Below are 14,092 nucleotides of genomic sequence, written 5' to 3'. Positions count from 1 at the left end.
AAAAGAGAGTTAAAAAAATTGTTAATCAGTGTTGTCCATGAATTTTTTATATGATTTTTAGACATAAAGATACTTCATAATTCACCATTTTTTAATTCTTTGAATTATGTTTAATTCAATCAGGACAGATTTTTGTGCTTGCTTTCTTAAATCATTGTGCTAGTTATTATGGAGGATAAAGGAATTTAAGACATGATTCCAGCCTTCCATGAACAGCTCGTTTTATTAAGACGAGAAAACATTTGAATAACATGGAATATAATCAAATGTTGTGCTGATGACCAGTGGTCAGAGCTGTTGAACTCACTGTGGGTTAGCCAGCGGGAGCAGCCTGCTTGGAGAGAGTAGGCTTCCTCTAAGGTAACTACTTCTTGGATGGGGTAGCTTCCTATTAATAGGAAATATTAAGCAAATCTGTGACCTTTGGAGAATGTTTGACTACTAATGCTTTTCTTATTATTTAAGCATACTTGTTTAAGAATCTGAACATTTAGGGACCTCTAGCCTTAGGAGGGCAAAGGAATATGTATTTATACATTTCTAAGGAATCATTAGGATTTACATTGTTTAGCACTGAAATTTTAAATGTTTTATTTATCCATGTACTTAAAATATTTTCCAAAACTTCTATTCAGTGTGAAGTTTTAAAATTTCTTTTGCCATGTACTGATGTTTGTGGAACTGCTTTCTTCACTGAAATCCTTTCATAAAGATTTATGGAGAGATTTTTACTTAGCTTAATCAAATGTAAGTAATAGAACCAAAGAAAAATCTGCTATTTTGCTCTATTACAAGTAAATGGACTATATTCAAGAATTTTTAGAGATATAACATTTTCATAAAGGAGTAAATATAAGAAAAGCTTTGTGCATTCTGAAAAATAAAAATAGTAGAGTCCCACTTTTCACCTGTAAAATATTCACTCCCTAACTCCTCTGACCCTATCTGCAGCTCTTTGTATTGCTTTGCTCATCAGCTATTTCTCACTAAATTTCTGCTGCCAGCTGGAGTTAAACAGGCTGCATATCAAACTATTTATCCTTCTCTCTGTGCTCTACTTTCCAATAGCAGTGACATCTATCATTTAATTTCCCAGTAATCAACCAAAAAGTTATTTCTGATTCTCTGCAGTTCTCAACTTTATGATCATTCTCAACTCTATGAGTATTCTCAATTCTAAATCCTGTTTCATTTTTTTCATTTATAATGCCTAAACTCACCCATTTCTGTTGTTACAGTGGTCAGTTTCTTTGTCCCAATTTTTATTAAGCCCAGTTCTGTCCCATTATGTAGAGATTGATAATACTAAATTAATTATCCAATCTTTTTAATATACTCTCTGTAAAATAAAACTTTATAGAATGAAAACCTGTACTGTCAATTCCCTGTTCTGTTACTCTGCCCATATTGACAACCAAGCATCTGTTCTTACCTAACTCACCCATTCCTGCTGTTCTGTACCATTTTTTCCCAGTTACCTCACATATTTAGAAGTAGTTTAAATACAGCCCACCTCCTTAAGTAATTGTGTCTAGCATATGTACAGAATTGTGTGGTTTAACTATGCTTCTTACTATTTCATTTGATACAGTAGGTTTTATAATTTGTATCATGACCATTTTACAGTTGGAGAAAACAAAATTCAGAGAATAAGTAACATTTCAAAGTCACACAGGCCAAAACTGATTCTGAAGCTGTAAATATGTTTATAGATTTTTTTTTCTAGAACATGTCTTTTCCTTAATCTGCTCTTAAATGCAAATATAGGTTTAAAATTTAACACTATTGCTGTTAATTTTAATTCTTGTGCTTCAAATGATACTAAATTGTGGCAGATGAATATGCCTTTCGAGTAATTGCAAAACATTAATTTGATTGCATGATTTCATAGCTGCAAGCTTTGATTTCCTGGCTTTGGGAATATAAATACAGAAGGATTTCATATTAGATGCTACATTATACAAACACTAAAATTTATCTGCTACATTTTCATGTAGGCTGGGGAATCAATATTAAGATATCCAACTACTTTCTGTCACTTTTAATCACTTGGATAAATGTTCATCAAATATGTCTTAGTCATATTTCACATGTTGCTTTTGGTGTGTATTTGTATATTAATGCTACATTGTATATATTATAATATTGTATTTGTATAATATTTGGGGGAATTGTAAAGATTCAGAAAATCAGATCTAAATTTTTAAGGAATTGTTCAAGACTCTTGTAATATTACAAATTAAAAGCCTGTGTTTCTCAGATCAAGATGTTTTAAAAATACATTTTTTCTCATTTTAAGACAAGTACATATTTCTCATAGAATATTGAAAAGACATGGAAATGCCAAAAGAAGAATTAAAATTACCTGCAGTCCCTCCATTCAGATAAAACCATTAAATTTTGGTGTTACCATTGTTTTTCCCAATAAATCAAGCAGTATCTGGCACATAGTAGGTCATAATAAATATAAAAGAATGAATAAATGAATGGATTAGTCTATGAATGCTGGATTGATGGATTATAGTATAAACCCTGACAGTTTTTGTTTGTTTGTTTGTTTTTTATTTTTAAAATGCAAGTGCCTGACTTAAGCTTTGATTGCTGAGGCATCCACTTCAAAGATGACTATCTCTGATAAACTACTGCAGAGATCCAGGTCACTTCCCCATACTGTGGCACCTTTGTTTTATAGAGTTCTTAATTGATTTTAATAACTGACGATTTATTTTTTTCAACTGGCCACTTTTTTTTTTTCTCTTCCTGCTTTAAATTTCCACTCTCTTTTAAAATCATGAATAAAGAGTGAGCCCAAGAAACCCTTAGTCCCCACCTTTCACCCCAGTAAAAGCAGAAACCCAGGCCTGTGCTTGCTCTCTTTCTCTCTCTCTCCCCCTGAACCTCACTGTGTGATGCCAGGTGTAGTGTGTAATTTCCAGGTTCTATAAGTAATAAACCTTTACTTTTTCAAGTTTCCTAGTGGTTATTACCGAAGGGTGTCTTGCATTCATATTAAGAACCACAAGGGCCGGTCTGATAACAACATTGGCTATTGGTAGGCTGAGACTGGCACATGGATATACACCCATATGAATTTTTTAAACAAAAATTAGATCATACAATACGTATTGCTTTTTAATCTGCTTTTTTGCCATGTACCGAGATACCCGTAGCAGTTGCACGTGTTCAGTATTCGTTTTAAATTATTAAATGATTTAAATATTTAAAATACCATTTTAAGAGCCCCATCACATCCAAGTCTATGCAAAGAGTTGAGCATTTTTTTGAATTGTCATAGCATGCCCATCATCGATAGTGCTCTGCTTCCAACCTCTACTGGATTTCTAGAAGTCCAGAATGCTTTGCAATTGGAGGCAATGCATCCTTCCAGCCCTGTCTCTTCTTGACTCTGTTCCCTGACTCCACCTCAGTTTCCTCCATACTTGAGAAGTTATATATCATTTTCTAGCAGCACCAAAAGCTCTTTCGCTGTGTGGGCCTTCGCGCACACTCCTTCCTCTGTCACAGATGCTAATCCTGCTCCTCCAGCCTGAGAACAAACATGCAGCTGTCCAAACCAGAGATTTCATTTCTGGATCCTTTATCACAGCGGCCTTCACGAGTCAGCACAAATCCTATAGAGTAAGTCATCTAGTAGAGATGGAGAGGACTGAAATTTTAAGTCAATTCAGAAAGAAAAAAAGGAACATTTTGATCTACACAAGCTTATTTCCCTGTTGTCCTATTAATGGGAATATGTAATCTAAGGCACAGAAATTCTTTTCTTCTCTTCAGGAAACAGTGGCGTTTAACTCTTCGCTTCTGAGACCCCGCGTAATTGGAGAGTGGATTGGCCGAGAAGAGAATGATGCTGATCCGCTGGCCGCTGAGATGCTACAGCCCCCAGTGCCAAGAAGTAAAAATGAACAATGGGACAAGGAAGATAACAGCTCTAGCCCCGCAGGGAGGTGAGATGAGATGGCTTCTGAGATTCTGAATATTTTAATCATCTAAGGCAAAGGGGAAATCAAGTGCACGATTTTGATGAAATAACTCGGCGATTTTATATAGAAAATTATGTTACATATAAGATAAAAATTTCTTTCTCTGTTTTAAAATTAGAGTTTTATTAGATTTGCTTTTATTATAGATTTGGTTTTGATTTTTTTTTTCTTTACATCTAAGAAGAGTATCATCTCTTTGTTACTAAAACCAAATAGAAAAATAATTTCAGGACATAAACTGTCAGTTGAGACCTACTATAATATTGGACGGGGCCTACTATATTATTGGGCTGACTGTTAAGATTGGAGAGGGAGGACTTCTGATGTACCATAAAGATCTAGTTATTCAACAAGAAGAAAACTATTAAATGTATGATAGACTACACAAGGTGGAGTTAGATGGAATATAGAGAGAAACTTTTAGTTTAGAGTTGATAACTATGATTGAATATAATTATTACATTCTCTGTGTTTAATTTTTGAAATTATTCTTGAAACTATTGTGATTTGTGAATTTGAAAGTCCCTAATTCATTTTACTCAGCCCTATGATGCTCAAAATGGTGTCAGAAGATTTGCCTTAAGTTTCCATATTCTGGTAGAAGTGGGGTAATTTTGAAAAGTCTAGATCATATTTTTTAGAAAAAGTATCAGTATATTCAGTGTAGCCATTTCTTGTAATACTAACTGCAGTGAGTAAAATTCGAAACAAAAATGAAAACTTCTACAAGGAAGTTGGAGTGAAAAAGCATTATCGAGGCATGGCTTACACGATATTGAGAAAAAATACTCATGAATTAAAATGTGACAGGAGCTTAAACTTTCTGTGAGTGTTACTAGCTGCCCACCACAGAAGAGTTTTTCCTATACACAGCATAGCCACAGTAACTTTGTATTTCCTACATTAAATTAAGCAGCAACCAATAACTATTCTTTCTCAAGGAGAAAATTGTATTTTCTACAATGTAATAGCTTTCAGGGTTTTTAATACTGTGACTTATCACTTGGCTGGAGGGAAGGAAATTCAGAATACTCGTTAATGTGCTTCAGGCATACAGAAAATTGATTCTATTTCCATGAGAAATAACCTTTAAATTATTTAAATAGTTGAAGTGTACTGTATAAGGAGAAGAAAAGCATTTCTAAAAATCCATTTACCTTCTTTTGTGAAATGTCAGATCAATTTTACCTGTCAATGAGGGTAATTTTATTTCTAACACTAGACTTATGAAACCCACTAGACCTTTATCTTTATTCATTGCTAGATCTTTAGTTCTTAAATATAAAATAGAGAAATTTTGACTTTCATTTTGCTTTCATTTAGTCATAATAATAAATAGGAGCTATTTATTGCAAATGTTAGTGCTTCTGTTTTCTTCCTGGCTTCAGTGAGCTCTTATTCCCTCTTGAATATCCAATAAAGGAGAATCTTTCCTGCAATCCTGGTCAAATCCATTACCCAGAAAACTTAATCCATGAAGATCTCACTCAAATATTTGTTTTGAAAAGTTGTTTTAAGTTTTATTTTTCTCTATCTTTAAATTATGAGTTGATATATTACCTATGAAATGAAGAAAGTGGTGAAATCCTGCCCAGATGCCCCATTAGAGAAAAAAAAAAGAGTGCATGCTTTCTGAACTAAATTTAAAGAGTAGCAATAAAGTACAGGTTAGGAACTATATCCCATCCTCTAATATAAAACCAGGATTTCTGAATTTATACCAGGAACTCACATAGCATTAGATTTGATTTGAATGAATAAAAACAGATTGGGGAGCAATTTTTTAATGACTCTAGAGTCTATAACTAGAGTATTAGCTTTTGCCCTTAAATAGTAATGATCTTGTCATTTATAACTTAACAGTCTTAAACATTAACAGACTAAATGATATTCTAGACTCTTGAAAGAGAAGACTTAATTTTCAAGGACGACTTCTTCCGTTTTTCTCTCCCCTACTGGGCCTGGCGCATTGCCATTGTCAGTAGGCATCTGTTATGTGAGTGAAGGAGGCACATAGGAGGCCGTGAGTAGACATCTGATTAATAAAACTTTTTTATAAGAAGGGTTGTTTATAGTCTATCTTAACTTTTTATCTCTTTTCCTATTATGGATTTCCCTCTTGTTAATTGCTCAAGTCTTATTTGAATGGCTGTTACTACAACACTCCATCTTTAGTACATAACCAACTTTCCCGTTCTTTCAGAACAATACATACATGATTGGCTGGACTTTCACCATTAGATTAGAGAAGATTAAATAAATGGTGTAGTAAACTTTGAGATTCTTATGGGTAGACTTTGAGCCACGATTTTTTCCAGGAACTTTTTTTTTTTTAATGATATACCTTACCTGAACTTTTTCCTTAGGTCCTACAAATACAACATTGTGTGAAGAGGGTCAGCAACTTTAGTATACATAGCTGTCACCAGAAGGGTTAAGTGCTGGTTAAAACGAAGGCAATTATGAGGGCAATATGGAGAAACTAATAAAATAAGACAAGAGCTACTAACATGGAGTTCATGACCCCTACATGATCTCTGGAAGGACTCAAGAGATCTATGAGTCTCTTGAAATTATGTGCAAAATGTCCCATGTGTGCAAATGGACATTTTCCTGCCACATCTTTCTTAGATTCTCCAAGAGCTTCTAGATTAAGAGAGTTTAAGAAAGAAATTAAAGCATCTGAGCAAGAAAAGGAAGAAGGATTCATAAGGGAGAGGTGAATGTGTTAGGGAATGCTTGCTGGCTTCCTGTGATCATCATGTACTACCAGTTGGCATCAATTGCCATGGTTTGTCTAGCCATTTAGTGGGAAAGCATATATATTCATTGTACATTTATAGTTATTGAAATAATCACACATTGATAATATAAATGTAAATAAAAATTGAGTTAATAAACCTATATACTTCTATTTTGAGCCATCTTAATTCGACTTTGCAATAGCTGATAATAGATTTCCTAAAATTACTTGCTAAATTATAATGTGAATTTTTAAATAGGCTTATCAAGCCTTGAAAGCCTAACGAAGCTCCTCTAAGCTGAACCATTTTATTAAAATAAGAAAAACATCAATAAATATTATAGATCTTGTGAATTGGCTTTGTTCATTAAGTGAGCATTGTTATTAGATGGTAAATAATTATGTTATTAGATGGTAAATAAAATGAATAGAAAATCTTACAACTTAGAAATATATATTAAATATTAAACGCTAAATTCACTTCCCATTAAGAAGTGTTCCTTTTCATTAAAGCTCATAATTGCTTCTGATATATCTGTTAACAAACCCTAGAAATGTTCCCCTCCTCTTAGAGCTCCTCTCTTGGCAGCAAGAGACAAACAATCAACAAGCAAATATACGAATTTATGACATAAATTCAAGTAGTGATAAGTGGTATGATGGAAAATAAACCAGAACAAGAAGGAAGAAAATGGATGGAGGGCACTCTTTAACATAAGAAGTCAAGAATAAAGAAGTAACCTTAATATTGTCTAAGTTTGGCTATTGTGGACATGTTAGAAAATATACAATACATGTGGCAGAGACTAAAACAGACTTGGTAATTTAGGAATATTCTCACATGCAAATTTTAAGCACAAAGAATATTGATTAATCAAAAATGATTTTGCTAAAGTAATCAAAGAACAGAAACCTTAAGAATATCTAAAACATACAGAAATTGGATCTTACGACTTACAAATTTATCTTTAAAACCAAAAGAAGTATTGATATGTAGCTAAATCATGTGTTTCAGAATATTGATGAGGTCATTTTAATATATTCAAAATTTGTTCTCATTTATTTAGGAATTCATTCATTTATTTATTTAGGAAATACATATACTAATTCAAATAATTATTTTATGAAACACATTGCTAGTCATCTTTGGACTCATAGACTCATAGATGGACTCTTATTATTAGACAGGCAACATTTTGGATTCAGTCAGTGTCTAGTTCTTATAGCCCAGCACTATCTTCATGACCAAACCATGTATTTTAATGAAAACACTTGCTTCAACCTTCATGAAATGGTCTTGGTCATTGTCAGCTGGTGAATGGGAGTTACAAATTTATTATCTACCATTTGTTTCTCATTATTCACATTCCAATCTGTTTTTCCTTCTTTTGTTTCACTACCAACCTTTCCATTTCCTTGGATTTTCACATCTCTCAAGTTGGAGGACTCAGATTATATCTACTTAAATTAATTCTTATTTTTTATTTAGTGTGTTAGAAAAAATGAGGTTCAAAAAGAAAGAGTGAATTTGTTAAATATTTATTGAGCATTAACACAAGGTGATGTGCTGGGTGCTGGGTGAGACCAATATGAAAACAAAAATCCTAGATTCAAAGTACTTTCTTTAAAGCGAGGAGCATGACAAGGACATGTGTCTTATTTCTGCAGCTCAGTGCCCACAATGCCTGGTACGTAGCAAACACTTAATAAATGTCTGCTAAATAAATTATAAAACATCACATTTAGACGTGAAGAAAAAAAGACAGAGCTCTTTTGCATAGATCAAAATGAAGCGATTAAGTGTGAAACTTTTTGTGATCTCTTCAACAACCTGGGCCTTAATAAAAGAGAACCCTTTAATTTCTGATTAGAGTCAAGAGAAAGGGCACAGATTTCTCTATTAGGTTGCGATGGTGAACTAAACAAGCTTAGGAGATAGTTCAAGAGAGGAATCATCCAGTTTTCCACCAAAGAGAGTACATGTGGCCAGATAAAATTAATACTTACCAACTTGTGTTCAGAGTCAGAGTGTGAAACAAAATGGAGCAAGGTCAGGCCCCCTGGAAGAGTGCGGCCAGGAGGAAGAGGGCAGATGGTAGAAGGCAGGCCATCCAGTGGGAAGAAGTGGAGGGCATGGCCACTTTAAACTGTCCTTTTCCAGCTGATCCTGGTTTAGAACTTAACCTTTTAGACCAAAGCAAAATGGAGTCCTAGAGTGTATTGACACCAAATTGAAATGTAGCTGCTATTCCTTTTCATAAAGACACTTTTTTTTTTTTTTAAGAATTGGCTTTTTATTATTTTTTATTTTATTTATTTATTTTTGGCTGTGTTGGGTCTTCGTTGCTGTGAGCGGGGGCTACTCTTCATTGCAGTGTGCATGCTACTCATTGTGGTGGCTTCTCTTGTGGGTGTGCGGGCTTCTTGTTGTGGAGCACAGGCTCTAGGCGTGTGGGCTTCAGTAGTTGTGGCACGAGGGCTCAGTAGTTGTGGCTCACGGGCTCTAGAGCACAGGCTCAGTAGTTGTGGCACATGGGCCTAGTTGCTCTTTGGCATGTGGGATCTTCCCGGACCAAGGGTGAAACCCGTGTCCCCTGCATTGGCAGGCGGATTCTCAAGCACTGCACCACCAGGGAAGTCCCAAGATATTTTTTTATTTCCTTTCTCTGTTTGTTGGGATGTGGGATGTTACTGCTCAAGAAAAGACATGTAAATATCTAGGATGCTGCCCATTGTGTTCTTTGAATATATAGTGATATTAATTACCAATTAGTAGACTGCTGTATGTGCTTTACATGTCTTAACCCATTTCATCCTCTTGCGAACATTACTATTATCCCTATTTTAGGAATAAGGGAACTACGTCCCAGCATGGTTACATCACTGTCCCAAGATTGGATAGTTATTAAGTGACTGAGCCAGGCTATCTTGCTCCAAATTCCATGTGCTTCAATGCTTTGCTATACAGCCTTTCTTCAGGAAGGTATTCTAAGAATCCTGTTATTAAGATTCACGTTCAAAGTCTAAATAAGGGGACCCGGAAATCTAAGTGCTCTGAGAAAGACTGCAAACCCCACCTCTTCCCACCTACTCACCACTTGTGTGCATTAAGACCCCTACTTCCCAGTAGCAGGACCCTATTTTCTCTCTAATGATGCAGTTTTCACTTGTACAATCCACAGGAGAAGAGGGAGGTGTGAACCTTGCATCTCATTCCTGCTTACAGACCTCGCTGTCTCTCTTCTCCCTGAAATTATCACCAGTCCTGAGTCTCATGTTTTCACACTGTGGTAATCTTCCACCTCTTCTTGTATCAATAATTTACCGAATCCTATGTCATCTCCTTTTCCATGAATATTCAAGCATCTTTCTATAGCTATTTAGTGGGAAAGCATATATATTCATGACACATTTAGAGTTATTAAAATAATCACACATTGATAATGTAAATGTAAAAAAAAAAAACCTAAGCTAAACATGAAACTACCGTATAACCTAGCATTTGTACTCTTGGGCATTTATCTCAGAGAAATGGGAACTTCCACACAAAAACATGTACATGAATGTTCATAGCAGCTGTATCTTAATAGCCAAGAAGCTTAAAACAGCCAGATGTCCTTCAATGGGTGAATGGTTAGATAAACTGGAGTATATCCATGCCATGGAACACTACACAGCAAAGAATAGGAATGGACTTCTGGTACACACAACAACATGAATGAATCTCCAGGGAATTATACTGCATGAAAAAAGCCAATCCTAAAAGATTATGTACTGTGTAGTTTCACTTATATAACATTTCTTGAAATCACAATATTATAGGAATGGGGCACAGACTGGTGGTTGCCAGGAATGAGGGAAGGGGAAGGAGAGTTATAGAGGGAGGTGGGAATGGTTAGAAAAGGACAACACGAGGAAACCTTGTAGTGTTTGAACTGGTCTGTACCTTGACTGTGGTGGTGGATACATGATACACAAACCCACAAAAATACTGAAATAGTCTAGAACTAAATACATAGAGAGGCACGCACAAAAGTGAGTCCAATTAAAATGGGAACCTGAATAAGATTGGAGAATTGTATCATTGTCAGTATCCTGGCCATGATATTGTGCTATAATTTTATAAGATGTTACCATTGAAGGACACTGTATAAATGGTGCACAGGATCGCTCTATTATTTCTTACAACTTCATGTAAATCTGTAATTGTTTCAAAGCAAAAAAATTCAAGTAGAAACATAAATAATCTGTTGGAAACCACCTTGAGATTTTTGACAGTCCTTCTCCCCCAACAATCTGTCAGCAAAGGGCGTTAGAGTCCCTTGATGATCCTTGCCTGAGCAGTCACTGTGTTGGTGGTTAAAGTGGTGGTTTTCTGATTCCATCATTCCTTGTGCATTTATTAAATAGCCTTAACTTGGGGGAAAGAACAAGCTTTCTCTGCACCCGTTTCCCTTGATCTTCTCTGTCATATCCAGCCTAACTCTGAGGTGAACAGTGAGGTGGAGCTGACTGATCTTTGCCCACTGATGACATACAATGCCATCTTGCCACTTCCAACCTTCTCTTAGACAGTGTTGAACCTGGCTCTTCTATTAAGACCGCTTGAAATGTTTTGATCCATGCCCTGAAACTTACCTAGTTGGTTTTTTTTTTAACCAAGTGCATGTAACCTCCTCTTGCTCATTTGCCTTTTCTCCTGGACCTTCTTTCTGAGCCCTTTTAGAAAGGGTTAATCTCTCCTTCCTGCTTAAGAGAGACCTCCTTTTCATCATGTCTTTTTCCTTCATGAGGTAACATTTGCCGTTTTCTTCCTTTGGGCAATTATATGGAAAGAAATCAGATTATAGGAAAGAGAAGAACTTTGGGACAATTTTTAAAACTATAAATGGTTGCCACGTGGACATGTAAGTTTTCCCGTCAGACACTGTCTTGGGAAGTTGGGGGAGACAGCCATGAAAGACTGGCTCCTTTATCCAAGGAAGTCTGGCTTTATCACAAGGAAACTCTTCCAAATTTGCAAAGACTCTTTTAGACTGGAGGGCACTGAAAGTCATTTAAATGCCAATTCTGGTTCCATCCCTCCTTCTACCCTGTCCTACCCCCAGACCTAGGCAACATGAGAGGACCAGTGAGGACATTTATTTTAATTATGTAAAATTAAAGTTTTCATTAAAAAAATTTTATTATAGTGTGTTAAAATAGTTATCCCATTACATGTGTTTTGCTTGACATGCATTCGTTTTGTAAATCAGGGAATTTTATATAATGATCTGAACTTCCTACCTCCTCTAAAAAATTAGAAAACCATTAACAGTGGGCTTTAATTCCCACATGGTAACAATTGTTAGGAGCCAATTAGCACCTCCTCCCTTAAATGGGGCAGGGGTTTGTCATATTCTTCAAGTATTCCAGTCTAGGAAATTGTTAATGAGGTACCGAAGGATGTCTTAGAAAGAAGACAGTCTGTATTTCCATTGTCCTTGGGGAAAATTTTACTAATATGTGCATAGATTTGCAAAACAAAATAATTGAGTGAAAATTTGTTTGTAGATTTTCTTTAGTTACCACAGCTAATTGATGATGTTATCATCATTGAAAATTAACATTTAACTATTCCTTCAGCTTAAAGGTGGAGCCCAAGACTAAAGGATTAAAACAGCAGCAACAGCAGCATAAGAAACTTCTGGCAGCAATGCTCTCTCAAGATTCGTTTGAGTCTGTCCATAGCCCCACCCCATCGGTAACAGAAGAAGATATTGATGATGAAGATGATGCAATGGAATTGCTGGGTAATTTTAAAAATTAATAATTTCTCTTTTTCTTCTCTGGCATTGTAAAAGTGCGTAGTGGTTAAGAGATTTTTAAAGTCTTGAGTGGTTTTGTCTTAGGGGAAAGAAACCATTTAGCACACACTTGCATTAGACTTTCATGGAGTTGCATGCAAGAGTTAAGTTGAAATCACCTGAGCTTGTGAAGTATTTATTAGACTGTATTTTGTGCTTTGTATATGCAGCACTTACCTTCTGACTACTTAATCAAGATTTATTCTCTGTGCACTTGTGATACAAATTCAAGTTTGTCTGCTTTATTCTCCTATTATGATTGCCTTGATCACATCTTTTGTCTATAAAATGTATCCAGAGTACATATTTCAGCCCGCATTCCAAGATGTCTCCCTGTTGTTTCAAGGATGTTTTAGAAAAAGCAAGTTAAATTTAAAAGGGCAGATAGTAAATTAATGTTTTATGTCTTTCATAAATGACAGGAAAGTTGGCAGAGATTTCAGTGTTTTTATAGGCTCATTACTTTCATGAAAGTTTTATACATAGGAAATCTTTTATATCTTTTAATGAAGTAAATGTACATTTTTGTTTCATCAGAAATCTCTGCATAATAGTTTTTTTAAATTGAACTTCCTTTTGTAAAACCGTTTTTTCAAAAGAAGGAAATTATATTTTATTTCAGAGTGAATTATCCACATATAAAACATTGGGTTTTTAATTCAGTGATATTAGCTATTCTATTCTAAATAATTAGAACAATTTTCAAATACTTTGTAACAATATACTAGAAAGTGAATAAATAATAAAATCATTTGAATGCTTCAGATAAATTTAACATATAGAAAAAGGAGCCCCAGAAGTATACAGATTTTTTTTTAATTATTTTTTTTCTAAACTAGCTTCCTTGGTTTTAAGTGTTTATGGTACTAAAATACTATCATTATAATAAATGATATAGGTCTCCATGCATAGGCCTACAAGGTGTTATTAATTAATGGTGGCAGGTTCACTGATAATTTCTGATGTTATAATAACTGCATTCATTCCAGCATTGAGGAGGCTATGTCATGGCATTTTCACTTCATGCTGTCCATCTTTTTTTTAAGAACTGTTAAATCTGGGTGTTTTTTAAGGAATCTCATCTCCCTGCCTCCAAATCAGTAATGTGGCAGATGTGTCAGATATGGTGGTGCTGCCTTCATCCAACTTCCATTCAGCGAACGTTTACTGAATGCTAGGCCCTAGACTTGGTCCTGGGGATGTAAAAATAAAATAATCATGGTTTCTGTTCACAGGAACTTTACATTCTAGTGTTCAAGATGAAAATGTAAATATCACTCTAATATTTTTTGCTACAGTTGCTAATTTGATTAAGCGCAGAGTTGTACATAGGAATAACATCTAATGCAGAAGTAGGGGCCGGTTATCAGGGAATGTTTCCTGGAGAGTCTGATTCCTCTGGTAAGTCCCAGAGGACAAGTAGATGTAGTTCAGCAGGCAGTGTGGTCATTACCCCTGCAGGTTTGCTGTTGTAAGGTTGGACTCTTGGCAGTTGTGCTTCA

At 35.1% G+C, this 14,092-nt stretch overlaps 1 protein-coding gene across 1 annotated transcript in view; it reads left to right on the top strand.

Moving 5' to 3' along the window:
* Positions 1–14,092, top strand: part of LOC309614729 (uncharacterized protein C8orf34 homolog) — a 393,717-nt gene that overhangs the window by 95,290 nt on the left and 284,335 nt on the right. The window contains 2 exon segments of the mRNA XM_082363485.1: positions 3,793–3,965; positions 12,370–12,536. Of these exon segments, the coding sequence (XP_082219611.1) occupies positions 3,793–3,965; positions 12,370–12,536 (340 nt within the window).

This window comes from Balaenoptera borealis (genome assembly GCF_965194805.1).
Source record: "Balaenoptera borealis genome assembly, chromosome: 17".
NCBI lineage: Eukaryota > Metazoa > Chordata > Mammalia > Artiodactyla > Balaenopteridae > Balaenoptera > Balaenoptera borealis.
Note: the sequence above shows the minus strand (reverse complement) of the source record. Positions and strands in the feature narration are given on the sequence as shown.